This window comes from Diceros bicornis, chromosome 9, assembly GCF_020826845.1.
Source record: "Diceros bicornis minor isolate mBicDic1 chromosome 9, mDicBic1.mat.cur, whole genome shotgun sequence".
In the NCBI taxonomy this organism is placed as follows: domain Eukaryota; kingdom Metazoa; phylum Chordata; class Mammalia; order Perissodactyla; family Rhinocerotidae; genus Diceros; species Diceros bicornis.
This window is the reverse complement of record NC_080748.1, coordinates 56388431-56415897: the sequence shown is the minus strand read 5'-3', so window position 1 is coordinate 56415897 and position 27467 is coordinate 56388431. Positions and strand designations below refer to the sequence as shown.

Sequence of the window (27467 nt, the reverse complement as noted above, 5' to 3'; positions counted from 1 at the left end):
AATTGGTATATAGTATTATATAAGTTTTGGGTGTACAACATTATAATTCGACAAATGTATACACTACAAAGTGATCACAAAAAGACCTGATGATTCTTAACATCCTTCACTATTCCTCTCTTCTGTCCTCTTTCTGCAGCGCTCAGGAGCACTTGATTTTATTTACCCAAGTCAGAGATCAGATAATCACTCGCAAATTTCGCATATTTCACAAAAACGAAATTTCAGACTGTGCTGGGCGTTAGTTAGGCGCGGCAGGTAAAAGGAGCAATCCAGTGGCCCCACCTGCCTGTGAAGCCAGGGAAGGCTTCCCGGGGGAGGAGGAGTCCTCTGGGCTGCAACGTGACGGCGAATGTGACTGTGGAGGGAGCGGGAGTTACACGACCAGACGGATGCTGGAGAGGGCCTTCAAATGTACAAAAGCCCTGAGGCTAGAGTGAACCTGGAAAGGACGGAACAGAATGACGGAGGCGCGCGGCAGAGGGGGGGCGCCTGGACCTTCGGGAGGATAAACACGCAGGGGCTGAAAGGTGGTTTTATTAAATTACGTTAAATCTGCAAACCCTCTGAGTTTTATGGCGCGATTCACTGAGGGCTGAAAGGGACCCTTCGGCCTCCCTATACCCCTTCAGCCTGGCCTCGAAGGTGCTCCGGGAGGAGGCCGCGACGGCCCTCAGGGGAACGCGCCTAGAGGTCTCCTTTAGCTCACTCAAGTTGCTCTACTGCCATTTCAGCTCATTTCCTCCAATTTTGACGTCTCGCAACCAATGAGTTTGCCTCTTTACCCACAAAATAAAATATCGGAGCAAGTTCTACGGCAGGTTACCGGGGTTAGCTTTTTGTTTCTAGGGCTTTTTCGAGGCTACGCATCAAGCCGAACAAAACCTGGCTGCCTCCGGGCTGGGGTGGCCTCAGAGTCTCTCCAGATTTTTTTTTGTCTCTCTCGAGAACTTTCAGCAACACCACGACTAACTAGGACAGCGCCACAGCTCCAGTGTTGAAAGCGGCCAGTTCCACAGGCGGACCAGCACTTCCACTCCTCGGGCGGGGGAGGCTGGAAAGTTTATTCCTCCTTCCAGAGTCCCCGGGCCCGGGAGGGGTTAGGAGGGGAGGGGGCGCAGTGACTGCCTTTCCAAAGAAGGCTGGTCTTGCGAAGCGGCCTGTCCTAGACTCTGTTCACTTCCGAAGCGGAGGAAAGTCGAGCAGGAGCGGGAAGGGGCTGGAGCGCGGAGCCAGGGCGGGGGGCGCGGCGTGGTGGTGGCAGTGGCACGGGTGGGCGGTAGGGGCGGGTAGTCGGGTCGCCCCGGGCGCGCGCGAGCCGGGGTGGAGCCAGCAGCCGGGCGCGGCGTCAGTATTCAAGATGCAAATCGATTCCCCTCTCCACCACTCCCTCCCGCCCGGGGGCGCGCAGCTCCGCGCTCCGCAGCCGCCCACGCCTCCTGCGCGCCGCGGCGCCCGAGCTGGCGGCTCTACTTAAGCGGCGCGCCGGCCGCGACCCGACACTCGCCTGGAGCGCGCCGGCGAGGCGGGCGGAGCGCACCGGGCTCTCGGGGGCGCACAGCGGCGCGCTCGCACCGCTCGGCTCCGCGAGGCTCTCGGCGGCCAGGGCGCAGGGCTGAGCGAGCGTCCGGGCAAGGCAGCTGCGGCTCCTGCGCGCGGTCCCGCTCCCTGCCGCTACCCCGGCGCGGCCACCCCCTTTGCCATGGCTTTGGCGGACAGCACACGTGGATTACCCAACGGGGGCGGCGGCGGCGGCGGCGGGGGCGGCAGCGGCTCCTCGTCGTCCTCGGCAGAGCCGCCGCTCTTCCCCGATATCGTGGAGCTGAACGTGGGGGGCCAGGTGTATGTGACCCGGCGCTGCACCGTGGTGTCGGTGCCCGACTCGCTGCTCTGGCGCATGTTCACGCAGCAGCAGCCGCAGGAGCTGGCCCGGGACAGCAAAGGCCGCTTCTTTCTCGACCGAGACGGCTTCCTCTTCCGCTACATCTTGGATTACCTGCGGGACTTGCAGCTCGTGCTGCCCGATTACTTCCCCGAGCGCAGCCGGCTGCAGCGCGAGGCCGAGTACTTCGAGCTGCCCGAGCTCGTGCGCCGCCTCGGGGCGCCCCAGCAGCCCGGCCCGGGGCCGCCGCCGCCGCACTCGCGGCGCGGGGTGCAAAAAGAGGGCTCGCTGGGCGACGAGCTGCTGCCGCTCGGCTGCGCGGAGCCCGAGCAGCAGGAGGGCTCCTCGGCCGGGGCGCCGTCGCCCACGCTGGAGCTGGCTAGCCGCAGCCCGTCCGGGGGCGCGGCGGGCCCGCTGCTCACGCCGTCGCAGTCGTTGGACGGCAGCCGACGCTCGGGCTACATCACCATCGGCTACCGCGGCTCCTACACTATCGGGAGGGACGCGCAGGCGGACGCCAAGTTCCGGCGAGTGGCACGCATCACCGTGTGCGGCAAGACGTCGCTGGCCAAGGAGGTGTTCGGGGACACCCTGAACGAGAGCCGGGACCCCGACCGGCCGCCGGAGCGCTACACCTCACGCTATTACCTCAAGTTCAACTTCCTGGAGCAGGCCTTCGACAAGCTGTCCGATTCGGGCTTCCACATGGTGGCGTGCAGTTCCACGGGCACCTGCGCCTTCGCCAGCAGCACCGACCAGAGCGAGGACAGGATCTGGACCAGCTACACCGAGTACGTCTTCTGCAGGGAGTGAGCTCCCCAGACCCCCTCGTGACTCCAGCGCGCCCATTCCCCCTCCTTCCTGCCCCGGAGAGGGTTATAGATCTTCTCTCCCACCCCACGCCCTCCCCTTCCCCTGTTCCCCATCTCCAGTAGCTGGGCCAGACCCACTCGCCCCTCACTTCCGAACCTGCAGCCGCAAATCCTCTCGGCTTCTTCGTCTTATTTGGACCCCACTAACCGAGAGAGCCCAGAAGTACCCCCTTCCCCTCCACCCCAGGCTTCCTTTGCCCCCTGCCTCAAACCTCCCCTCTCCCTGGATAGTCCTTCAATCTGGACTAGTGGGGCAGTGTGGCCACAAAGTCACCGAGTACCTGGGAATGATTGAGTTGTTCAGAACCTGATTGGACTCTGTCCAGTGTGTAGAAGATTCCTTGCAATCTTTTCAAGCCCTTGTGACTCGTTCGCGGTGTAAGAGATCAGACTTGATAAGACTGTTTGAGAATAGTCTTTTAAAAGGTCATTACCCGGTCTTTTTGACCTCTTTAAAGGTAGAGTTTTGGAAGTCTGGATGGAAGACTGTGGACCTGGAGTTAGGATCCCATGGAGGCAGTTCAGTGACTATAAGTGAATAAAATTTTGAAAAGTTACAGGTAGAAGTAGAAGAATCTAGTGCTGGCACAATGAAGGATCGTATCTTTTCCATGCAGAATTAAAGGTCTTCGCCTGTGGCTTAAACTTGTAGAAAGTTCCCCTCCTGCCTGAGGAGGCTCCCTTCCTCCTCGGCTCTCCGCCAGAAGCCCTTGGTTCGACTGGTTGACATGGCAGCCATTATTGGCAAGAGGGAGAAAGAGCGCTGCAACGGAGAAGGGCAAGATAGCCCAGGTCACCAAGCACTGCAGGAAGTCACCTGGCAGTGACTGTAAACGGAGCTGGATAGTAATGCACGTCGTGGGTATTAGGAAAGCCCGTATTCTTGCAGTGAATGGCAGTAGGACTTTAGCTCTTAAAACTTGGGGAGTGGGGGGGCCGGCCCGGTGGCGCAAGCGGTTAAGTGCGCGCGCTCCGCTGCGGCGGCCCGGGGTTCGCTGGTTCGGATCCCGGGCGCGCACCGACGCACTGCTTGGTAAGCCATGCTGTGGCGGCGTCCCATATAAAGTGGAGGAAGATGGGCACCGATGTTAGCCCAGGGCCGTCTTCCTCAGCAAAAAAAAAAAAGAGGAGGATTGGCGGATGTTAGCTCAGGGCTGATCTCCTCACAAAAAAAAAAAAAAAAAAAAAAAAAAAAAAAAAAAAAAAAAAAAAAAAACTTGGGGAGTGGGGTGGGGAGGGAGGACAGAGGGTAGGAGGGGTGGGAAGGGAGGAGCAGACATACTCATTTATTATTTGAAAGTTGGTAGTTTGTACCATCCGTTTGAGTACGTGCACATTTAAAAACATAGTACACAAAAACATGCAAAGCATTTTGTAAAGATTAATAACAGATCTACTCTTAACTGGCAGTTTATTGAACTGTTTTGAGTCCTAAACTTAGAAGTTGCTGATACTTATATAACCTAACCAAAGAGCTACCCAGTAGGGTTTTAGTTTGTGAACTTTATTTTCTTGTTGATTATAAATCCTGATTTTAAGATCTATTTACTTGAGCAAAAAACGTTTGATTTTGGTTACTTAGACTTAAGAGCTCTTATTAAAAATCCTTATTTTCTCCAAGCCCAGCCAATGTTGACTTCTGGGCAAACCTGAAAACCTGAAAATGCCACTTCTTTCATGTAGATTCTTGGAAGTTAAGGTGGAATCTTTTTGAGGGATGGAGCTGCAGAGAAATAGAAGCAGCATGGGCTGCCCGTCTGTAGATAGCTGTAAAATGGAATATCTTTAAATGAAGGCAAAAAAATACTTAAAAGTGAGCTGAGCAATAAAATGGTGTTTTAGGTAAATGCAACAGAAGCAGAAGGAGACCTGGTTGCCTTATACCTTTACGCTAACACGGAATAAATTCCCACTGCATATCCTGTCTACACCATAAGTGAAGGGAGATGAATCCTTGTCTTTCATGCTGTGAGGCTCCTTTGGATAATCTGTGATGACCGAGAAGCCTTTCTTTTTTCATTTGTTTCAGCATCTTTCTCTGAAGTACGTTTTTAAAGATTTTGTAACAGTCGTTTTCAGTGTTTAAATTAGCGCTATTTTTCCTTCTTTTTAAAAATGAATCTTGTACTGTATCTTACTACGTCCATAACAGATGTTAAGAATTGAAACAGTTTTATTCTTAGACTTGTGTGATCCAATCTGTATATACCATATATAAACATTTTACACGAATCATTTAGTTTTTTAATTCATTTACTAATGCTATAAAATTTCCTATATTTACCCCCAGTAACTTGCATCAGATGGTGTATATACTAAAGCACCATGTTTTGATGAGTTTCTTATATCCTTGTCTATGGGGAAGTTGAGTGAGGAAAAAAATACATAATTATAAAACTGAGTTTGCTCCATACTTTTTTGCTTAGATATTAGTTGTATACTAATAATATGTCGATTAACTGTCTACTTAAATCAAGGTACCTGTATTTTTAATCCATTCATTCTTTTGTTTTAATTGGGAAAGAGAAAGATTTGAGGTCTTTTATTGGAGTTACATTTTTAGAAAAGTAAAGTTAGCTTTATATGCAGAGACTGTAATTGTTAAGAGAAATGAAAGCAGAAGTGCAGGAGGTCGTGTTTGCTTATGTGTTGAGTGTGTTCTCAGACTAGGTAATACATCAGAACTTACCTCTGTTTCAAGCCTGAAATGATTTAGGAATGTTGCTCACTGGCCGAAAGTGAGTGTCACAGAGATTTCTCCGCCATGAATGGTATTCTGTTAGATTGCTCAACAAAAAGCACATAATTGAGAACATCTTGGGACAGATCAAAACCACTGACATATGGCAAGACTCCGAGATTCTGATTTTCCTCGTTAAATCTTCACAACTCCAGGAGTCATGGGAAACTGCGAAAGTTTTGTCTCTGCCACTCAAGTCTTATAAATTTATCTTGTAAAACTTTGAGTTGAACTATTCCACTGCTTTGTGCATACACATCTTTCTCCTCCACACATCCTTGCTGCCCTGCAATGCTCCTCTGCCCCTTTCATTATCTCAAAGACTGGGAATTTAATGGTTAGAGACAGTAAACCGACCTCTTTTTCTAGGGATGACTGTCCCCTCTAAAGTTGGAAGTCAATATGTGAAAACATTCTGCTTTTAGCCCGAAGGCTGGGGAGGAAACTCATTTTCCACTGGGTAGATAGTCTAACTAAGGTAAGATGACTTGGCGGGCACTTTTGGGTCCATTCCCCTCCATGTGCTTTGGGCCACAGAAGGACCCTTAGCCATCTACAAAGTGGGCTGGAGTGTTGATTGTCACCTGTGAGCTTGGATGGGATGTTGAGAGTCCATTTGAGTAAGCCCTCCAAAGACACTATTCAAATTACCTGGGAGAATGTCATATATTATTCAGATAATTATGACTATATTAATCTGACTCAGTGTAGCGTGCATTTACATATGTAATGGCTCCAATTACCATTTGGTTCATTAATACACCTGAGTGACATTAGATTTTAATAACATTTAATTTTTAAAAAAGAATTGTTGACAGTGGTGGTTAAAAAAACAGGTACCATGTTCAATACTTTTGCACCAAGTGTTTGACAAGTTGTCTGTTTTTTAGTACATGTAGACTATGAACCATATTCATTCTAATTTTTCAAATTATATGTTGTGGAAAATATTCCTTGAAGGTGTAAGACTTAAAAATTGTTTTCCCTTTTAATACTGTTTTTATTCTTGTGTTTCTTATTTGGTTTTTTGCATTGATAGCAAAGGAATAATTTATAATACTAGCCAAAATTGTCTTCTCTTTCAAACCAGATCCATATGTATATGAGGCCTGTTGCTTCTCCGAGGAAATGCATAATTTGTGAATTCTCAGACAAAATAGGCAACTGGCAATGCTCATAACTTATTCCAATTTTTATTGGAATTTTCCATGAATTATTATTACATTGAAGCCATTTAAGGTGAAGCTTTGATAATTTTTTACTTTTTAAATTATGGTAAATTCTAATCTAATATTCAAAAGATTTTTGTACTCCACATGAAAAATGCTAAATTATAGTGTAGGCATAAGTATTGATTGGAGGGGTTGAATTCCTTAAGAATTTCTTTTATAGTCTAAATCATAAATACTCAATTGATTTAAGTTTCTGAAATAGTAAACTGAATATTTTTGTTATAAACCTACCAGAGTAAATCCTTTAGATTTTTTTTTCTGTTTTTTTCTTTACTATAGCTCGTTTAAAAACTGAATTAGTTTTCCTAGATGACCTAAGTCTGTCTCTTGAGAAATAAATAAAATACTCTCGTGTTTCCAGTGGCTATAATACCTGAAATAGGGTTTCCTAGAAACAAGTTATATTGAAGTTAAATTTTCTTTGTCACAATTTTGGACAATCAAAATCTAAAAGTATTAATGTTTGAAGATTTAGATTCTCTACTGGGGCCCTTGAAACTTAGATGGAAGAAATTCAACCAGAATATCTACTATAGAGTATAGTCTTGTGTGGTAGGAAAATGGACTAGTTGACCAAGAATTCTTGTCACCTTATACGTTTTGTGATTTTTTTCCCCAAGCCAAGGTTTTTTTTATTTTAAATGTGTTTTGAAATATGTGAACATTAATTGTAATGTAAGCTATTATACAACTGTCTTTGTAACTCTATAGACAGGTGAATTTTGCTATTACTATTGAATACAAATGATGACAATTCATTTGTGACCACTCAAACAGCATTAGTGACATTTAATGACAAAAAGTGAAAACATCCATCATGGATGTTAATTTTGAAGATGTAAATTATATATTATTTAAATTTTTCTGGGCATCTGAAAAACTCTTACCTGCTGAACAGTGTAAGATTCCCCCAGAGCTATCTGGGATTATGAAATTCTTGAAAATATTATATGCTAAGTGATACATATTACCAAGCCATTTTCTCAAAATAGAAGAGAGAAGGAGAAAAATCATTATGTGATTATCAGACTTTTCTAACGAAACAGAAAACCAAGAAAAAAAAAAAAATCCCTCTCTATTTTAAAAAAGACACTGATGAAGTCTTTTCAGATATGCCCAAACTTTAAGTAAGAATTTCTTCAATCATCTAAATGCTGTAAAGATTTTTGTTCTCTCTATTCACAACTGGTTGTATAACAGAAATACTCGATACTGTTTTCCTCCCTGTATGTGAAGTAATGAATCATTGATTATGTGACCTGTTATGTATTCTATTAAACACTAAAGAATAAAACATTTCACTCCTTTAGTTATTCCTCTTGGTTCCTGAGTATGGATTGGCTCGAACACTGGTCTCATTTCATTTCAGGGTTCTCTAAATACTTCCCAAATTGTTGTGGGACTAATGGTGAGCATTATGCCGTCAGAAGAACTCACTGTGTAATTCGCCAGCTGGGCCAGGAGTGAATATGCTCTTTTCCCAGAGTTTATCGTCAAGAATGCCTGTTGTCAAGATGGTTTGGTACTGAATGTGGAGGAAAAGTCCTTCACAAACATTTTCTTTGACTTCAGGCTTTGCACCGTATGTGAATTGTTTGAACATGGGGAATGTAGGTAGAGACGACCTCTTAAAATCTGTAGGGAAAAGGAAATAGAAGCTGTGAGATAAGCTTTAATTAAAAGTGCAATTCATGAAGATAAAATTCTAAAGAATGTTGAGAGAGGATCTGCATTTTTGATATAAGGGCTCTTTCCTGAATCATCTCCCGTCACTGATGTCCCTCCTCTTGAAAGAAAGCATGGTGCCTCCCAGATTGAGAAATCACAGAAGTTGGAGCTGGTGACACAGCCCAGGGCTGGGTTGTGGCGCAGGAAGCCGAGAGCCGGGTGGGGAGAGGGAGGTAGGCTGCGCCCTTCCTCTTTGCTTTTGCCTGTGCTTCCTCTAGATAGCTTTTGTTTTAAAAGTGTGTGTATAAATACACACATATATAATTTATTTTTTTAAAAGTTTTTGATGAAAAAGTTAAGCCATACAAGAGTGTATATAATAAACAGTAAATCTCCCTCCTCCCATAACCCCTAGTTTTTCCCTGGGGCAACCATTGGTGTATCTTGCTTTACAGAGACATTCTATACATATATAAATATATAGATATTCCTCCCTTTTCTTTATTCAGTAGGAATTACACCTGTTCCGTGCCTTGCTTTCTTCTTTTAACCACATATCCTGGAACACTTGCAATGCGTGCATGAACACGTAGCAATGATCTACTTCATTTTATTTAATAGCTACGTGATATTCGGCATAATATGCTATTGTCCAGATGCGCTGCCATTTATGTTACCAGTCCTTTCTTGATGGGGCTTTAAGTTTCCAGATTTTTAGTTTCTACTCCAAAGACTGCTACATTGAATATCTTTTTATATACATGCAAATATATCTGAGTCTTTTTCCGTGTGAAGTGATGCCAAGAGAGAAATGACCTGGGGGTACTTTTTTCTTCTTTAGGGGCTATGGAAATAATAGGATTCATTGGAAGCTCTCAAGGGAATGGTGGGATGAAATAACTCTAGATCATTAGGTATAGGAGTGTGAAGTGTTATGTAGCTTTCATATTGAGGACAAGCTCCCCACACACACCATTTTTTTCCTTTCTATTTCTGAAGGTCCTCCTTTCTCCATTTTTATTCTAGGTTTTTTTATTGTGTGTGTGAATTATGACCGACACTTAGTTTTTAGGGATATATCATGTGAAGAGAAGCCATAATGTATCCCAAACTTTTTTTTCTTGGAAGATTGGCCCTGAGCTAACATCTGTTGCCTTTCTCTCTTTTTCTTTTTTTTCTCTCCCCAAAGCCCCAGTACACAGTTGTATATCCCAGTTGTAGGTCCTTCTAGTTCTTCTATGTGGGACGCCGCCTCAGCATGGCTTGATGAGCCGTGATAGGTTCACCCCCAGGATCTGAAGCAGATCGGGGCTGTAAAAGCAGAACGTGTGAACTTAACTGCTACGCCACCGGGCTGGCCCCCTATCCCACACTTTTTAATGAGGCACCTCTTGGGGAGTTGGAAAAGGATGGAAGCTACAGAACAAATATGGAGCACCTTCCTGGAATATCAGTTTGACTGATTGAGACGTGTATATATGAGTTGGGGAATTAAATCATTTAACTGGTAAGTGATTTACAAAGATCTATTTCATTTTATAGAAAGAATGATACATTTACATGAATTTAAAAGATAAAATGCTAAACATTAAAGATATTCTGAATTTATAGAATCTAGGGATGAGTTCACCCTCTTCTGCCATTAAGAACTTGGTGGTGGAGGTGGTGGTGATGGGGTTGAGCACTTCTGCTGGTATATGCTGGGCTTGGTTTTTGGTGGTTAATTTGGGGGAAATGTTAGTCTCCTAAGTTCTCTGTTTTACTTTGCTCACATAAGAAACCTCAAGGTCAGTGTCCCTTTGGGGCCAGAATGCATCTCTCTTTCCACTCACAGATCTCCTAAGAGTGGCCGAAGGGGCTAAGTAGAAAGGTGGTGTTTAGGGCCGCTTTAGGTCGTTAACTCTTAACTTCGCTGCTGCAACTTTTCTCCATGTACAGCCATTCAGTATTCATTCATTCATTCAAAATCTCTTGAGTACCTACTATGTGCCAGATTGTGCCAATCTGATAGGGACACTGAAATGAATAAGTGCCGAGGGTTAGTAAGGGAGCTGAATAATGATAAAATAACCTGGAAGTATAGTGCTAAGATAGGTACTTTATTGAGCACCTATTATAATACACCAAGAACTCTGAAATACCAGCTCGTCTTTTCAGCTTCCAACAATTGCTAGTTGAGCCCCTAATATGTTTGAGATACAGCCTCTCCTTTCAGGTACGTTTTCTTTACCCTCAGTAACAGAAAGCAAAATGGTGAACTGGCCAGTTAAAGGGCCTTTCCTTCTGGGACTGCTGGAAATCACAGAAGACTTAGCATTGTTGGGCCTGATACACTTTGCATGTATGGAGTTTTATGAAGACTACCTTCCCCCCACAGTTCTTTTAAATACTTTTAATAGCTACTAAAATGATTTTCAAAGTTTTTCAAAGTGAAAAAGATGAACAGTAATGACAGATTCTAAAATTAGGTATTTGGACTTCTCTTTTGGTATAGTAACTGACAACATTTCCCAAGTTATTTACAAATTATTCCTCGTTAATTTATTATCTCTTTCCACTCTATTACTTTCTAGGTAGGTGAGGGGAAGAATCCAAGGTTAGAGCAAGCCCTAATTTCTCTCTATACAAAGAAAAGTGCAGTAGAAATATCTTCTTGTTCAGCCTTTATCTTTCTTCTTTGAAAAGCGTTGAATAAAAAATCACAGTTTAGAGTGAAAGGAATGTGAAGGAAATGACACCAAGACTTAGACTCCTTGATGAGTTGGGTTGCTCGCTTCTCCTTTTTACGGTGAGGTCTTAACCTTCACTCAGCCTGACATCCATTTGCCCGTTTATAGGAGGTGGAAAAAAACATTTATTTCTTTATATTTGCCTCAAGGCTCAACACAGTGCCTAGCACATAATAGATCATCAATAAATGTTTGTTGAGTAAATGAATGAATGCTTATGTTAATTCATTCTCCTTTGTGTATTAGGGAGAGAAAGAGCTAACTTAAAATTTGCCCTTTACTTTTTTTGTAACACTACCAAGAATCAATAATCCCTCTTTATACATATATTTTTTGAGTAATTATAACTGTAGTTTCATAAATGAATACATAAAAATGACTATCCTTCTATCTGACTTGAAAGTTACAGAGATTGCAAGGAGACCTAAACTGATTTGGGTACTTTTTTTCTGAATGGTTATTAGGTGGCAGCTGTTCCGTCACCTGAAACTCTTGACAATGTTTCCATTTTATGATGGACCTCAAGTTTACTGATAGCTATATTATAGGCTTCCCCTGGGGCTATTATTTGTTACAAAGTTTTGAAAATCTTAACTAGAAAATTTCAAGAGGTGCCTCTGAAGAGTTGTAGGAAAGAAATTTGACCTCCCTGAACTAGTGGAGTATACTGTTCCCAATGTTCTGTTGGTGAGAGTTGTGGGTTTTTAAACTGACAATTGCAAGGACTTTTAAAAAATAAATGATCTGTGCAATGATGCTCTGACCTTACAATAGTGGATATGTTGTTTTTTCCTCTGCTCAGAACACGTGTGTTCAAAGTTCTTTCCATGAGCTAATATCAGAAACACAGTTGTTAGGTCAAAGTTTTGCCCGCAAGATCTGGGAGTGTTACTTTTAAAATGTGAGTAAGAAACAACAACAATGCTTTAGACTGACTGTCTGTTTCCCCCCGAAATTCATATGTTGAAATCCTAACCCCCAATGGGATAATATTTGGAGGTAGGGGCTTTGGAAGGTGATTAGGTCATGAGGTGGAGCCCTCAAGAATGACATTGGTGCTCTTATGAAAGAGATCCCAGAAAGCAACTTCGTCCCTTCCACCAGGTAAGGACATAAGAAACAGCTGGCCATCTATGATCCAGAAAGTGGTGCCTCAGCAGACGCCAAATCTGCCGGCTCCTTCATCTTGGACTTCTCAGCCTCCAGAACTGTGATAAATAAATGTTTGTTGTTTAAGCCACTCAATCTACGGTATTTTTGTTATAGCAGCCCAAAGTAACTCTGACAAACAACAGTGAAACTTTATTATATTGTTGTTGTATTTCTCCTCTATAATGTATAATCTCCTTCTCCCAGTGTCTCAGGAGAATTCTCAAAAAAGTTTCGTGTTATTATCATCATACAGTTTAATTCCAGGTTTGAGTCAATTTGGGGATAAGTAAGGCAAGTTAATACTTTTGTTTTAGTTTCTGGATCTAACAGGTGAAGAGAGTTTTTGGGGCTTGAATCCTTTGACATTTGTCTTTGACCCAGTTACTTTACAGACAAACATGGTTGGTAAATCTACCAGTGACTTCCCAGTGAGGAGGACCATATTAGCTCTCATTTAGCTGTAGGAAATTAACCAGAAATGATCATTAGCCAAGAAAGAGCAGAGACAACGGAGTCTCCTTCTCTTAAAAAAGGTTGACGTTAAAATTGTCACACTCTGTATGAAGAACTATGGGAAACACATTCCTTTAATTGTGACATGACATTTCCTTATAGGGAAGTTTTAAAGTGAGGGCTGGAGTTCTATGGGGATTATTGTTAGCAGTTCTGTGAAGATTATCACTGCCATCCACGTCAGTCTTCAGAAATGAAAGTCTTCAGAAAATGAGAGTGTCTGTAGTTCTAGTATAATAAACAATGTAGAAATGTTTTCCTCAATCCCAAGTTTGGAGTTCTGTGATAGTTGGGTAGTATTTTATGTTCCAAGGAAGTTTCGATAGCCTTTATGAGAGATGTACAGCTAAAATAAACTTTATTAATAAAGCTAGGGCTATGGGAAGTTAAAATAAACTTTATTAATAAAGCTAGGGATATGGGAAGCTAAAATAAACTTTATTAATAAAGCTTTATGGAACTTCTGTCTTCCTTAGTAGTTAATACTTTGCACCTGTTAAACCAAAAATGCTTTAGTCTAAAATCTAAAGGCGTGAAAAAAAGAAAAACAAAAAACCAGATGAGCATGCCTTTGTCTTAATATCCTTTAACCAATGTCCATAATATCTTTTTAAGCAAAATGCAGTGTATTTGTTAAAAAACTTTTCAATTTTGCAGATACAGAAACATACTTGTCTAGTCAAAAATCCTGTACTCTGTCTGTGTACTGTTTGAGGCAACCAGAAGCTCTTTGCACATGTTAAGTTCCCTGGGCTGTTGAAAGGGAAATGGTGGAAGGACAGGGTTAGTCAGGCATTGAGTAATGGGAATGTATGAAGCATAGCTATGAAAAGACAAGAATTATTTTTTTGTATAAGAAAGTCTAATAAATAAACCTATATAAATGCTGTCCTTCAAAACAATCATTTTGGTAGACTTTACATTTATTTCAATATAAGCCACAGGAAATTAACTTAAAATGATATTTAGCAGATTGTTAGTAGACAAAGAGGAGGGGCTATCTGTTAAAAATTGGTGATGTTGGAGAAGATGAAAAAGTTCTGGAGATGGATGGTGGTGATGGCTGCACAACAATGTGAATGCACTTAATGCCACAGAACTGTATACTTAAAAATAGTTAAAATGGTAAATTTTGTTATGTATATTTTATTACAACAAAAATAATAGGAGTTTAATGAAGATAATGTGAAAAATATAGAAAATTATAAAGAGAATAAAAATTCTTATATAAACCTACCAAAAAAAAATGTTGACATTGAAATCACCTCCAATTATAATGAAGAAATATGGAAAGTCCCGCGTCTCGTTGTGGTATGCCGGTAACATAGTGCTCAAACGCATTAGCAATTCTTTGTTTGGAAGAGTTATGAATCATGCAATAAAATCAGTCTAATAATTTTGGTAACCTTTTAATTTCTAAAAATGAGAGAATGTGTGTTTGTGTCAGTATGAGCTTAAATTTGTATTATGTGAATTTTCTATTTTTGGTGCTTCTTCCCTCTCCATTAGCTCAAATAATTAAGAGTTGGTGCTTGAACTGAAATGAAACTCCACCCAATTTGGAATTTCAAAGGGCTTTGCAAGAACTTTATAATTCCCATCCCAGGCAGAGGAAGGAATGAAACATTGTTCAGGAGGGTAATAGTGTTTAGAGTCAGGAGCCAACTTAGCATTTCTAATACTAAAAAGGTCTTGGTCAATGTTCTATTAACACACTCATTGTTATATAAATTCATTTAGTGTTTATAGGGCTTATAGCATAAGGCCAGTCTTTCTGGAACAAAGGTATGTAATGAAAAATCACAGTTGTGATTTTAAGGAGATTTCAGAATAAATAGATTCTACATGGATTGGAACTCTATACTGCGATATGTTCCACAGAATGCTCCCAGCATCCATCTGCAATGGGAGGGTTATGGATGACCAGCAGACGTGAGAATCTGTCTTAGCTGCTTTTATCATTTGGGAAGTTGAATCAAAGCTCAAATTTGCCAACTGAGGAGGAAGAAGATGCTTCAGAGTAATGGGTTGTAAATGGGTGAAAATTAAAACTGGGAAGAATACGTATACCAGATGGCAGAGGAACCGACTTAATTGAAGTAGTTTGAGAAATACATACAGATATACAGACATATATACAGACATATATACAGACATACAGATAGAGCAGTGGTTCTCAATGGGGTAGGGGTGGAGCAATTCTTCTCCCCTCCCAAGGGATCACTGGGCAATGTCTGGAGACATCTTTGGTTGTCATAAGTTGGGAGAAGGGTGCTACTGGCATCTGGTGAGCAGAGACCAGGGATGCTGCTAAACATCTTAATAATATACAAGACAGCCTCCCACAACAAAGAATTATTTGGCACTATGTGGTGATAGTCCTGAAGTTGAGAAGCCCTGTGATAGAAAGGAGAATGCAAAGCTGGGCAAGGGAATAGCCATGGTAAGGCATTTGGTCCAAATGTGGAACAAGGTGTTGCATGCTATTTAGTTCCAAGAGGAAGGGGTTATGTGACTGACTTGTCAGATTTGAGATGGGCTAAAGTGAAGGAGGGAAATGTCTGATGGGTAGGCAGACTCTTGCTAAGGTGTTTTTGTAACCTTGGTGGGTGTCCCATTGGGGCAAGCCAGGACCTAGAAAAGAATCGGACAGAAAGTCTTTCCAGGCAATGTATCAAGTCTGGAGAAAAGCGAGACAGTACCATAGCTTCAGGCAGCAAAATGATGATTAAGAGGGCTTAGAAAGATGGAAAAAAGTGGGTAAATATGGTGGGCCTGGGTAGATGAGTGTGGAAGAAAGTCTGGGGAGACATGGAAAATAAAAAGTAATAGAAGCTAGTAGGTAGAACAGTGGTTCTCAAACCTGTTTGCACATTAGAATCACTTAGGGAATTTAGAAAAATATTGATGCCTAGGTCCCACTCAGACCAATTCAATCCAAGTGTTTGGGGGTGGGTTCTAGACTTCAAGTATGTTTATAGACATTTCCCAAATGTTTCTAATGTGCAGCTAGGGTTGAGAACTCCTGTCCTAATAGGTCAATAAAGTCAAGGAGGAATAAACAGGGCAACTAGAACAATACTCTGAAATAAACTGCCATCAGAGATTAGGGGCTGCTGTCCTCTGTCCTGGAGTTTTGCCACCTGTTTTGCAAGGATGTGTGTGGGTTGCTGCGGGCTGGTGTATGTCCTAGGAGCTTGAGGCTGGTCTGGGTTCCGCTTACAATTTTTTTTTTTTTTTGTGAGGAAGATCAGCCCCGAGCTAACATCCGTGCTAATCCTTCTCTTTTTGCTGAGGAAGACCGGCTCTGAGCTAACATCTATTGCCAATCCTCCTCCTTTTTTTGTTCCCCCCAAAGCCCCAGTAGATAGTTGTATGTCGTAGTTGTGCATCCTTCTAGTTGCTGTATGTGGGACGCGGCCGCAGCATGGCTGGAGAAGCGGTGCGTCGGTGGGCGCCTGGGATCTGAACCCCGGGCCGCCAGTAGCGGAGCGTGCACACTTAACCGCTAAGCCACGGGGCCAGCCCTCCACTTACAATTTGATGCTAGGGAGGCAGAGCAGGGCAGACAGGGGCTCACTTCTTCCTGGTGACCTAGGGCTGAACTTTCAATTTCAACTTTCAGAGAGACCCCAAATTACCTTCTGATGAAAAGGAATCACTTAGGAGTAAAACTAATATTGAGTTACATGGGCTATTAAAAATTATTTCATATTTTATATATATAAGAAAGAGAATGACCTTATAAGAGAAGAAATGAAAAGCCACCAAAAATGGATATCTTGCAGAGAGTGCATAATTTTCTCTACAAGTAGCTGATAAAGGCAGCCAGTTTTCTCACCTCTTGGTGCCCAAGGAAGGATGATTACCTGGCCAGGACAGTGCTTCTCAAGGCCTCCATTTCAGAGGGGCATCCCTTATCTGCCTTTTCCAGTTTGGAAACATTCCTGAGAAAATATTCCTTTCTAGTAGAAAGGGAATAGGATTGAAAGTATTCTTTGTCTGCAGATTCCTGGGACATTTTCAAAGGGATTGAGTAAGTGACTGGTGGCGAGAATCTGTTCTGTTTTCATTTGTCTCTGGCCTGGCGGCAATTTAATATTCTTTATTGTTATTTTACATGCAACTTCCTTCCCAGCTTATGATTCCTGTCAGGACTGTGTATTATTACCCATTAGTCATTTTTCTTGGGTTGGCCTATAATGCTTCAAAGGAGGGCTGGTGTATTTCAGTAATTTTGCTTACAATTTGATTTGCATTCTCTAGAATTCCAATTTAGTTTCATCAGCACATTTCAACATAAAACAGCTGGGCCCCTGGATGGGCTTATTTACATACATTAGCAGCTGAAAGCTAAGCACCAGTGACCCAGAGGCTGGCCTGATATTTTCCCCGAGCCTCACCTGACATTTTTTTGAAATAAACTCTGCCTCCCTATTTGTAACTGTGTCAGTGACAATATCCTGTGAACGATTTAAGAAAACTGTTGGTCTCCAGGCCGCTTTTAAGCTAAAATGCTTTGGTAAAAAGCCTTGAAGGATAATCAGAGAATGTGTTTTGTCCTACTTCAGTGTCAGATAAGAATATTGCCCCCTCTCTTTGCAAATATCTTTATTATTAGATAAATGGTAGAGAAATCATCTTCTTAATTGGTCGATAGTTGCCTAAAGGCAGATAATCCATTAATCCATAAACATCATTGTGACTGAGACCCTGAGTGTGACTCTTTAAACAGCTGACATTACCTAGTCATGACAGGAGAAGGACGTTGTGTGAGGCTTGTGGAAAACTCAGGTTTCTTTTCACCATTTTCTTTGCTTATGTTCAAATTCTTGAACTGTGGTCTTAGTCTGTGTGGTAGGCTGAAAAAATGCCCCCACCCTGCATCCACAAAAGATAGCTCCATCCTAATTCCTGGAACCTGTAATTGTGAAAAAAGTGTCTTTGCAGATGTTGACAATGAGTTAAGGATTTTGAGATGAAATTATATTGGGTTATCCGGGAAGGCCCTAAATACCTTCGTAAATGCCCTTAGAGAGGCAGAGGGAGATTTGACCGCAGACAGAAGAGGAGGAGGTCATGCCACCACAGAAGCAGAGGTTGGAATGATGTGGCCGCAAGTCAAGAAATGCTGTATCCACCAGAAGCTGGAAGAGGCAAGGAAAGCTGATAATCAGAGAATATGTTTTGTCTGAAAGAAAGGATTTTCCCCTAGAGCCACTGGAGGGAGTGTGGCCCTGCCAATACCTTAATTTCAGTCCAGTGAGACTGATTTTGGACATCTGGCCTCTGGACTGTGAGAGAATAAATTTCTGTTGTTTGAAACCAACACGTTTGTGGTAATTTGTTACAGCAGTCATAGGGAACGAATATAGTCTATAACAGTCTATCCCATGGTTCTTGGACAGATTGCTTACTTATTCTAGTGTATCAATGTCAGTGTTTTATTCTGGAAATGAATTGTTAATTTACTTGATATTTTTCATTTGGTATCTCATTTATGATCCATTTATTCTACTGTCCTTTCTGTTTGGGCAAGTAGGGACCAGTAGGGTAGATGAACTGCAGGCACATCTGATCCGCTGAAGAGATCCCCAGGCGTGGGACAAAACATTTGTGAACAAGTAACCTAGAAGACCTAATATTCCAGGAAAGAGAGAGAACATTGGCTATATATTGAATGTGTGTCGTTTTGCCATTTTACTTCCCTTTCCAGTTTCTAAGAGATAGATAGACCCACTGTATTTTTATCAACATACAATAGTGTTGTACAAGATACCTTAGAATTGCAATTACACGCTATGAATGGATATTAGTATGAGACAGATTATTATGATTCTGGACTGAAATGGGGGAAATACAGTCAAGATGTCTTTATCCTCTTTAGTCAACAGCAGACTACTGTCACCTTCACCTCTACTTCCTCTGCTGTAATTTGACCCTGACTCACGGGGTCCAGTGCATGAATTACGGGACACTGTAATATAGGAGTCGCTGAGGATAATGGGGGCCCTGGGGGAGCCTATTTCTATACAGGCTGTGATGCCTTTTCAAGAAAAGGGAATGGATTTTTGGTTTCAGTCAAAGATCTTAGAAATATGGATGAAACAAACTGCTAGAGATTTTAAAAAATGTTCTTCATAAAAACACTTCATGAATTTTTCTATTAAAAAACCAGAGAAATATAATTCTTTTTAAAACATTGACTCCCTCCTATGACAATAACTGCTTCTTAAAGGGGACAGTCAGAACATAATCAAGTTGCAAAAGTGGAATGGTTTTCTTTTGCAAAGAATTTCAACATGCTGTATGTGCCTATGTGTTTGCCAAAAGATAACAATAAACAAGAATTTTTTGAAGATATAATTTTATAACAAAATTATTAAGTAAATTCTCAGTTAAATGTAAATGATTCTGTTTTCCTAGGAACCTTCCTGATGGAAATGGGAGAACTCTTCAAAGATAGGTTTGAGTCATTGGTACAGGAAATCTATACTTAAAGCTTAATTTTGTTTGTGGGCAAGCACCTAGGACTTGACAGTTTTCCTATGCTCACTCCCTTCCTTCCATAATTCATTCCAAGGCACTGTGGTGGATACTGATGGAGGTAATAAGCCAATGTCTTTATTACTAAATGTTTTATTATAGCACTTATGAATTTACAGAGATACAAATCAGTTGTGAGTAAGGGGGGCCTGAGATCAGATTGAGAGGGGAGAAGCTGTTCACTTCAGAATGGACCTCAAAACCTCTAACAGAGCCCGAGAGTAAGTTGAATTTCACTGTGTTGGGAGATGGGTTATACATGTATCATTCTTATTTGTGAAATAAACCTTCAATAATGAAAATACTGAAGCATAATTACAGGCCTTGCTCTGAAGGGTCAATCTGAGAACTGACCAGAGACATGACAGATGAATTATGAATTTTCTTTTCCAGTGAAATCTCTTTTATCACAATTCCCTGAGAAATTTTATATTGTGCATATTGAAGAGAATGAGAATTAACTGTCCACTCTTCATTGTTTACTCATTTATTTTTTTATGTAAAACATCCAGTTTTCTTGCACAACTAATTCAATATAGTTACTATGACCAGTCAAAAAATGTGTCAAAATAGCATGCTACAGATATTTGCTTTATGTGATCAGTATTTCAAAACAGGTGTAAATACAGTTGTGTTAAGTGAAATTATGATGAAAGCAGACAGAATTTTTTTGTTATTCAAAGTGTCCTAATCTATATGATGAGTATGTTTTCTTTAGCTGAGGCAATACATATTGACTTACCTATCTTAAGATACCAAAAATATAAGAAGGTGGATAATGAAATAATATCATCTAAAGTTGAAATTTGCTAAGCTAAAATAATTAGTCAATTGGGTTGTGGAAGGAGATAAAAAACGGGAAATAGAAAACTAGTTTCTCTGAATTTGGGTAAAATGGCTTTGTTGGGAGTAGTAATGTGGGTGCCTGGTCTGTGCGTGGAGGGAGGGAAGGGAAGGGGGATTTGGTTGTGGGGAAGGTGAGAAATCACAGGGTTTTTAAACTCAGACTCAAGTGTTTTCTTGCAACCTTCCAGTGGGCTGCCTTTGCTGCACACTGTGAGCCCTGCAGCTCATTTTTGATTTCACACAGTTTTGAGTCCTTGACACTGGCACCTCCCAGCTCCTGCACTTTGTCAGAAGACCTGGCTATCTAAGAATCAGGCTGCTGGACCTGAGATTCTCATCTGATCGTCAGCCAAAGAAGGCGTGATAGAGTGGAAACCACAGGATTTCTACACAGGAGACCGAGTTTGAATCCTGGCAACTAACACTTATTAAACCTGTGACCCTGGTCAGTCATTTATCCTCTTTGTGCTTCGGTTTTCTCACTGTAAAAGAGAAGTACTTCACAGTTTTGTTTTGAGCACTAAATAAAATAACGTATATAAAAGCAGCTAAAAGTGACTTGTATGTAGTAGGGGCTTCACCCTTTTTTGTGTGTTTGTTCATTGAAGCACCTCCTCTTGGTGGTAGTGTAGATTCTAAAGGTTCCCTGGAAATATTTCTTTATTTTGAAATAATAACAAACGAGCAGAAGAATTAAGGACTTTGTATGTGCATATGCCTGCATATATACATATACATATATATATATATATATATTTTTTTTTTGATGGGAGATCTTGTCTTTTCCTTCTCTCTTTTTTCCATATTTTTTCTCAGACTGGGCTAACGTGGGCTGAGGTTAGTGAGATTAATTCTAATTTGGACGATGGCATAGGGCTGCCAATAGGGGCCCCAGACAAAGTTTCGAATTTTGTTTTGGTAGCAACTCTTTGGTGTCCCTTCATGTATGAGCTCCACTCTTGGTTCCTACCGTTTCCCATTTCTGTCTCCAGGAACAGCCAGCATATCATACTGCTGTGGCAGTCCACCAGGTGTAGGATCTCGAAAATCCATTTCCTGAGATCTAGGACGTAAATTAGGCTTACATTTCCCGGGAGGAATTTCTCTTTATAAAGAGTGGTAGGTTAGCCCATTTGGGAGGATAAGCAGAGATGAGGGAAGGCCTTCTGCAGTGGTTCGCTTCCCCCAAGTGCAACCTCTTCCAGGATTTGCAGTTGGAGCGAAGGATTTGCAAATGTAGGTAATAGACATGATTTATTTGACTTGCAGAGAATTAAAAAAAAATGAATTAGCTGCAAATTTTTCAGACTCAGTAGATTTCCGACCCAAATCTAGTTTCTCCTGAAAAAGATCTGGCAACATCCCAACAGGGTAAGGATTGATGGATGACAGGTAGCTGCCTTTAGATGTTCGACTAATCCCCAGTCCGGACAGTTCTCTCCCAACTTGTGTAATTGCCTAAATTAGCTGTTGGCCCTCGGAGGCATTTGAATTTGCCACACCCACTCTACACTTAGCATTGCTTACCCACCTCTACCTCTCCTGGTGGCATCTTCCCTCTTCCTGATCTGGCATCCACCCACACATATATGTTTTTCCAGCAGAGCCCATGAACTCAGTAAAAACAAGAATTATTCTTCAGAGAAAGAACAGGGTTTACCACGGCAAACCAATGATATTCAAAACCACAAACCATAATTCCAGAAATGCCAGTTCTGTTTCTTGTTTCTTTTGAGAAGGGAATAATCTTATTTTGGACGCTAAAACTATAATTAGAACATTACAGTGCTAGTGGTATTTTGGAATCATTTAAAAAGCAGTGGAGATGATAAAGGAAGATTGGAATTAAAAGGATGGAAAAAGATAAATCAGGTAAATTCTCACCAAAAGAAAGCTGATGCAGCTGTATAAATTTATCCAAAAATAGACTTTAAGGCAAAAAAGCATTACTAGAGATAAAGATAACATGTTCAATTCACTTGAATGATCTAACAATTTTAAATTTGGATGCTCCAAATAATACAGTTTCAAAACATATAAAGCAAAATTGACAGAACTTTGAAAAGAAATAAACAACTCTACAACCATAGTGGGAGATTTTAACACATCTCTCTCAGTAAGTACAGAACTAGTTAACAAAAAATCAATAAGGAGAGAGAAAATTTTGGGCAACATATTAACAAATTTGATCTAATTGTCATGTATAGAACATCCAAGAACTGAAGAATGCGTTTCTATTTAATAACAGATGGGTCATTTATAATAATTGATATATCCTGTGCCATAATGGAAGTCTAAACAAATTTAAAATGTTAAAATAATACAGAGTATGTTTTCTGACCACAAATGCAATTAAGTTAGAAATCACTAACAAAAAGATAACCAGAAAAAAAATCAATATATGTGAAAATTAAGAAAAAAGGTTCTAAATAACCCGTGGGTCGAAGAAGAAATCATAACAGAAATTAGAAGATATTTAGAATCACACCTAAATAAAGATACTACTTATAGAAACTCGTGGGGTGAAACCAAAGCTGTGCACAGAGGGGAATTTTTAGCTTTAAATTTATATGTCAGAAAACTATGCTAATACATTTGAAAATATAGACGAATTCCTAGAAAAATATAACTCCTCAAAACTGACTCGAGAAGAAATAAAAAGTCCTCCTACAAAAATCATTCCAGGTCCAGATAACTTTATCGGAAGTTTTAGAAAATCTTTAAGAAACAACTATCTAATACTGTACAAACTTAGAGAACAGAAAAAGAGTAGTAGTGTCTAGAATGAAAAACTTCTTAGAATCAATATGAAAAAGACAATTCCGTAGAAAAAGAGGCAAAAGACTTGAACATTTTCACAAAAGAGAACTTTTTTAATATTTCTTTAAACAACTTTATTGAGGTATAATTGATAAACAAACAAACAAACAAAAAACCTGGACGTGTTTAATGTCTACAATTTGATGAGTATGGAGACATGCATGTACCTGTGAAACCATCACCACAATCAAATTACAGTTACCTCCCCAAGTTTCCTCCTCCCACCCCCACCTCCACCAATTTTTTTTTTTTTTTGTGGTAAGAACACTTAGCATGAGATCTATCCTCTTCACAAATTTCTGAATGTACAACACTGAATTGTTAACTATAGGCACTATGTTGTACAGTAGATCTCATGAAAATATCCTCAGCCTCAAACCTTCCCCCTCCTACCCTTCCCCTCTTTCCCCTCCCCTCCCTTCTCCTCCTTTTCTCTCTCCTCCCGTCTTTCCTCTTCTCTCTTGTGCAGGCACCTCAGTGGTCTTATTCATCAGCATATTCCCAGAGCATAGAAAATGGAACAGGATCTGGCTCATAATAGACCTTGAATAAATATTTATGTAGCCTATAAATAAATACGTATAGTTGAAATCATCCAAGTGGAAGAGAAGGCACAAAGAGAAAGTGAATGGAATAATAAGAGGAGGAGGCCAAAGGTGAAACTGTCCAAAACACTAACATGCAAGGGATGGCAGAGTTCAGGAGAGGGCCTGACGAGTAGGCAGGATGTAGAAGGGATGCCAGGAAGGAGAGTGTATCAGCATCAACTAGGATATCTTTTGGCTGCAAGGAACCCAACATCTAAGAGTGGCTTAAACAATAGGGTCTTATTAATTCACATAAAAGTCTGGGGGTGGGTAGTTCCAGGGTTCATTGTTCAGTATTTTTTCCATATCACTGCTCTATATTAGCTTTTGGTGATTCTCCTGGCTTTCCTCTCATGGTCACAAAAAGGCTGTCACAGCACGAAATATCAAAAATTGAGTTCAAAGACAGGAATTTGTGCATCGGGAGGAACTTATCCTCTGGCCTCAATAGCCACTACCAACTCCTAAGTCAATTACAGCAAAGGGGAATGAGATGTCCTTGATTGGTTTAGGCCAACACCATTCATCTCCAGTATCTGGGGGAGACCCCTACTTCCCCTGAGCATCCTGCTCTCCCACACTTGAGCACAGCTGGCCCTGTGTTAGCAAAGAAGTAGATGCACATGCACGTGAGCATGGGGTAATGCCTGCTGGGGAGACGACCAACAGTGTATTTGTCACAGGATTCAAGGAAGGAGATGTTCAAAGAAGGAGTCAGTTGGGTCAGTTGTAGCTGAGAGGTCGTTCATATGAGACAAAGATTGAATGTGACTATTGGATTTGACAGGAAAGAGAACATCGACGGCAGTGGTGAGAGCAATTTCTGGGGAGTTGGGGGAGGAAATTATGGGGAACAGACTAGGTTATGGTGAGTTAAAAACTAAATGGGCCGCGAGGGAGTGGAGGTAGGGAGGGAAGGCAACTCAGTCAATGATCTTGGCTATGAGGGAGATGAGAGACAACGGAGCTGGCCTGGGCCTCTGTCCTGTGCCTAGCTGGAAATTCTATCCATTTTGTTCCCCAGCTGGGACTGTGTCAGCTGTGACATTCCTTACCTGTGTATTTCAGAACTTCTTGAATAATTCCCAGATCTGATAATGTTAGTTTATTACCCATTCTTCTCTCTGGTTACTGTTCTTTGACCCTTCTTAGTTCCAACATTTCTTTCATGAGATGTGGGAATGAGAACTATATACATGCTTTTTTTTGAATTTAAAAAGGACCCTTTTCTCATTATAAAAATTATATTTATTCATCACAAAAAATATAAAGATGCAGAAGGAAAAGTAAAAAATATATATGATCCTAATCCACAGAGATAATCAGAGCTAACATACTGCTGTGTGTTTCTTTTAGCTTTTTCCCCCATCCACATATGTGTTTATTTTATGCAATGACATACTCTATATTCTGTTTTATAACCTGCTTTTTTCTTGATACTATATGATGAGTTTCTCATCTCATAAAATGTCCTTGATGTACATAATTTTTTGACTGAAAAATACTTTATTGTATGAATTGATCACATAACATTCTTCAGTTGCTGAACATTTACATTGTTTCCAATTTTTTTGCTATATCTGTGTCTGCCTATGACATAGTATCTTGGGATAGGTTTATAGCAGTGGGACGAATGGGTCAAAAAGCATAGAATGATTTTAAGATTTTTGGCAAGGCAGCAGTTGGGTTAAATGTGGATGTTCTGGGTCCTGCTTGTAGTCTAACTCAGATTCTGCCATTTTCTAGATGTGTGACTTTGGGTAAGTAACTGACCCAAGTCTCAGTTTCTTAATCTGTGAAATGTAGATCATAATATCTACCTCCTAGCCTTCTTAATGGGTGAAATAAAATAATTTAAGTAGAGCTTTTCTCACTGTCTAACAATAAATCTGAGATATTTCTAGAAATGATGCACCAATTTATGTCTATGTGCAGAGTCTATTTTATTTTAATCTAATATCTATAAAGTTTAGCATATGGGTTTTAAAAAATTCTACAATAGTATATATGGCTGATGTATTCAAAGACACTTTTCATAAATTTAGGGTCAATAAATCTTCAGCCTTTAGATTTTTTTCCTTCAGGCCACATATTTTAAGTTCAGAGATAACGTCGTGTTGGCCACAGAATGCTCTCTAGAAAATATTTATTTCACCCTTCACTGGGTGTCTCTAGCTAGTGCATTCTGTGTGCAATCTCTTATATTTGATTAAAGAATTTGAATGGATGTGAGCAGTGCTTAAAATATTTATTCCCTAAAGGGCTTTCCCCACCTCTAACCTACTTTAGTTTCTATTATGTATTTAGCCACTAGGACTAAACAAAGTTGTAAATTGGCTTTGAATAAAAATAATGCTTAGATCTGTGAAAAAGATCACTAATCCCAAATGTAACCTTTATGTCTTCTGGAATCTCTCAGAACAGAGAAAAGGCAATCTTACAAATATGCTGAATGCCAAAGGATTTTCAACAGCTAGTAAAGTGATCTAAAGCTCTGATAGTGTCTGACTTTTCCACCTTCTGCCCTGAGGCTCAGTTCCAGCTCCTGGAAGTTTCTTGGCGGATAGATTTGCTTTAGTGGGGCAGTCACAGAGGCTGGCGGCCTAATCGCGCATAATAATGTTCTTGGGACCTGAGAACAATCTTTGGGCAATAGAGCCAAGTTAGTTCACCTGGCACTTTTATGTACCAGAAATAGCCCCTACTGAATTTTTAGTTAAGCTTCTTTTTTTTCTTTTTATAATTTTATTTATTTATTTATTTTCCCCCAAAGCCCCAGTAGATAGTTGTATGTCATAGTTGCACATCCTTCTGGTTGCTGTATGTGCGACGTGGCCTCAGCATGGCCGGAGAAGCGGTGTGTTGGTGCGGGCCCGGGATAGAACCCGGGCCACCAGCAGCGGAGCGTGCGCACCCAACTGCTAAGCCACAGGGCTGGCCCATAAGCTTCATATAGAAGCTTATTTTCAATATAAGCTTATTTTCCTTTTATGATAAAACATAAACTTCAAATAATTGAATAATTGTTTATGTGATGTGTTTTTCAGAACTTCAATTTCTGTATCTCTGCAGAGGGTTTTTCAGTGGCCTGCTGGAGCTGGCGCATCCTTGCTCACTAGGGCTAATTGTTAAATTTTCACAATTTGATTGAGGTCATGTTGGTAGCTTGAAGTCATCCATGGTGGGAATGTGTATACCATAGAAATCAGCAAACACTGTAAATCAAAGGTTCCCCACCCCCAAAGCCAGTTGGTAAACATTTGCCAGTAGACTATTGCTTTTCAGATATTTTTTAAAGGCACTAGAAATTTTAACATATCAGACCAAAGTTCAATATTATGTATTTGAAGTAGGAGAAAAAGGCTAGTTATCAAGTATTGTGCATTCTACCAGGGGATGTTTGTGAAATGCTATCATTTACTCAAAAATAGTCATTTAGAACATGACAGACAAATTGAATGTGGGAAGAAAGGAAACCACAAATAGGAGGCACACGTTACGGTAAATGTAGAAAAATAGACAACAGAGGTAAGAAAATAGAAAGCCAAAGGAAAAAATCTTGAAGAATGAAGGATAGAGAGAAGACTGTGCTAAGCAAAATTGACAGTAGAATTGAATTTGAGAAGTACAGAGAGGTTAAAAAAAGGCATCAAAATGAAATAGTTTTGAAAATGGTCACCAATGCCAACTTGGTGAAGTAATGTTTTCCATCCAAGATGACATTTGCTGAGATGGAAAGTGGCACTAAAACCACCAGCCTCTGAAAAACAAAACATTTTGCCCTTGGCATTTTGGAACATATTTAGAAAATAGCATTACGGGTAGGTAACCACATATTTATTGTCCAAACTGGGACTTTTGTGAGTGAAAGGGGGCTTTA

At 40.8% G+C, this 27467-nt stretch overlaps 1 protein-coding gene and 1 long non-coding RNA gene across 2 annotated transcripts in view; both read left to right on the top strand.

Annotated features, from left to right (window-relative positions):
* The window catches only part of LOC131410272 (uncharacterized), a 220920-nt gene that overhangs the window by 61986 nt on the left and 131467 nt on the right, over nt 1–27467 (top strand). The window lies entirely within an intron of this gene.
* KCTD12 (potassium channel tetramerization domain containing 12) lies at nt 1540–3684 on the top strand. The gene has a single exon (XM_058548318.1). It carries the CDS (start codon nt 1703–1705, stop codon nt 2693–2695), a length of 993 nt encoding a protein of 330 aa, XP_058404301.1. The 5' UTR covers nt 1540–1702; the 3' UTR covers nt 2696–3684.

Bases quoted from the DNA above. Each gene is read 5' to 3' on its own strand.
- KCTD12 (XM_058548318.1), top strand. From the start codon at position 1,703: ATGGCTTTGGCGGACAGCACACGTGGATTACCCAACGGGGGCGGCGGC.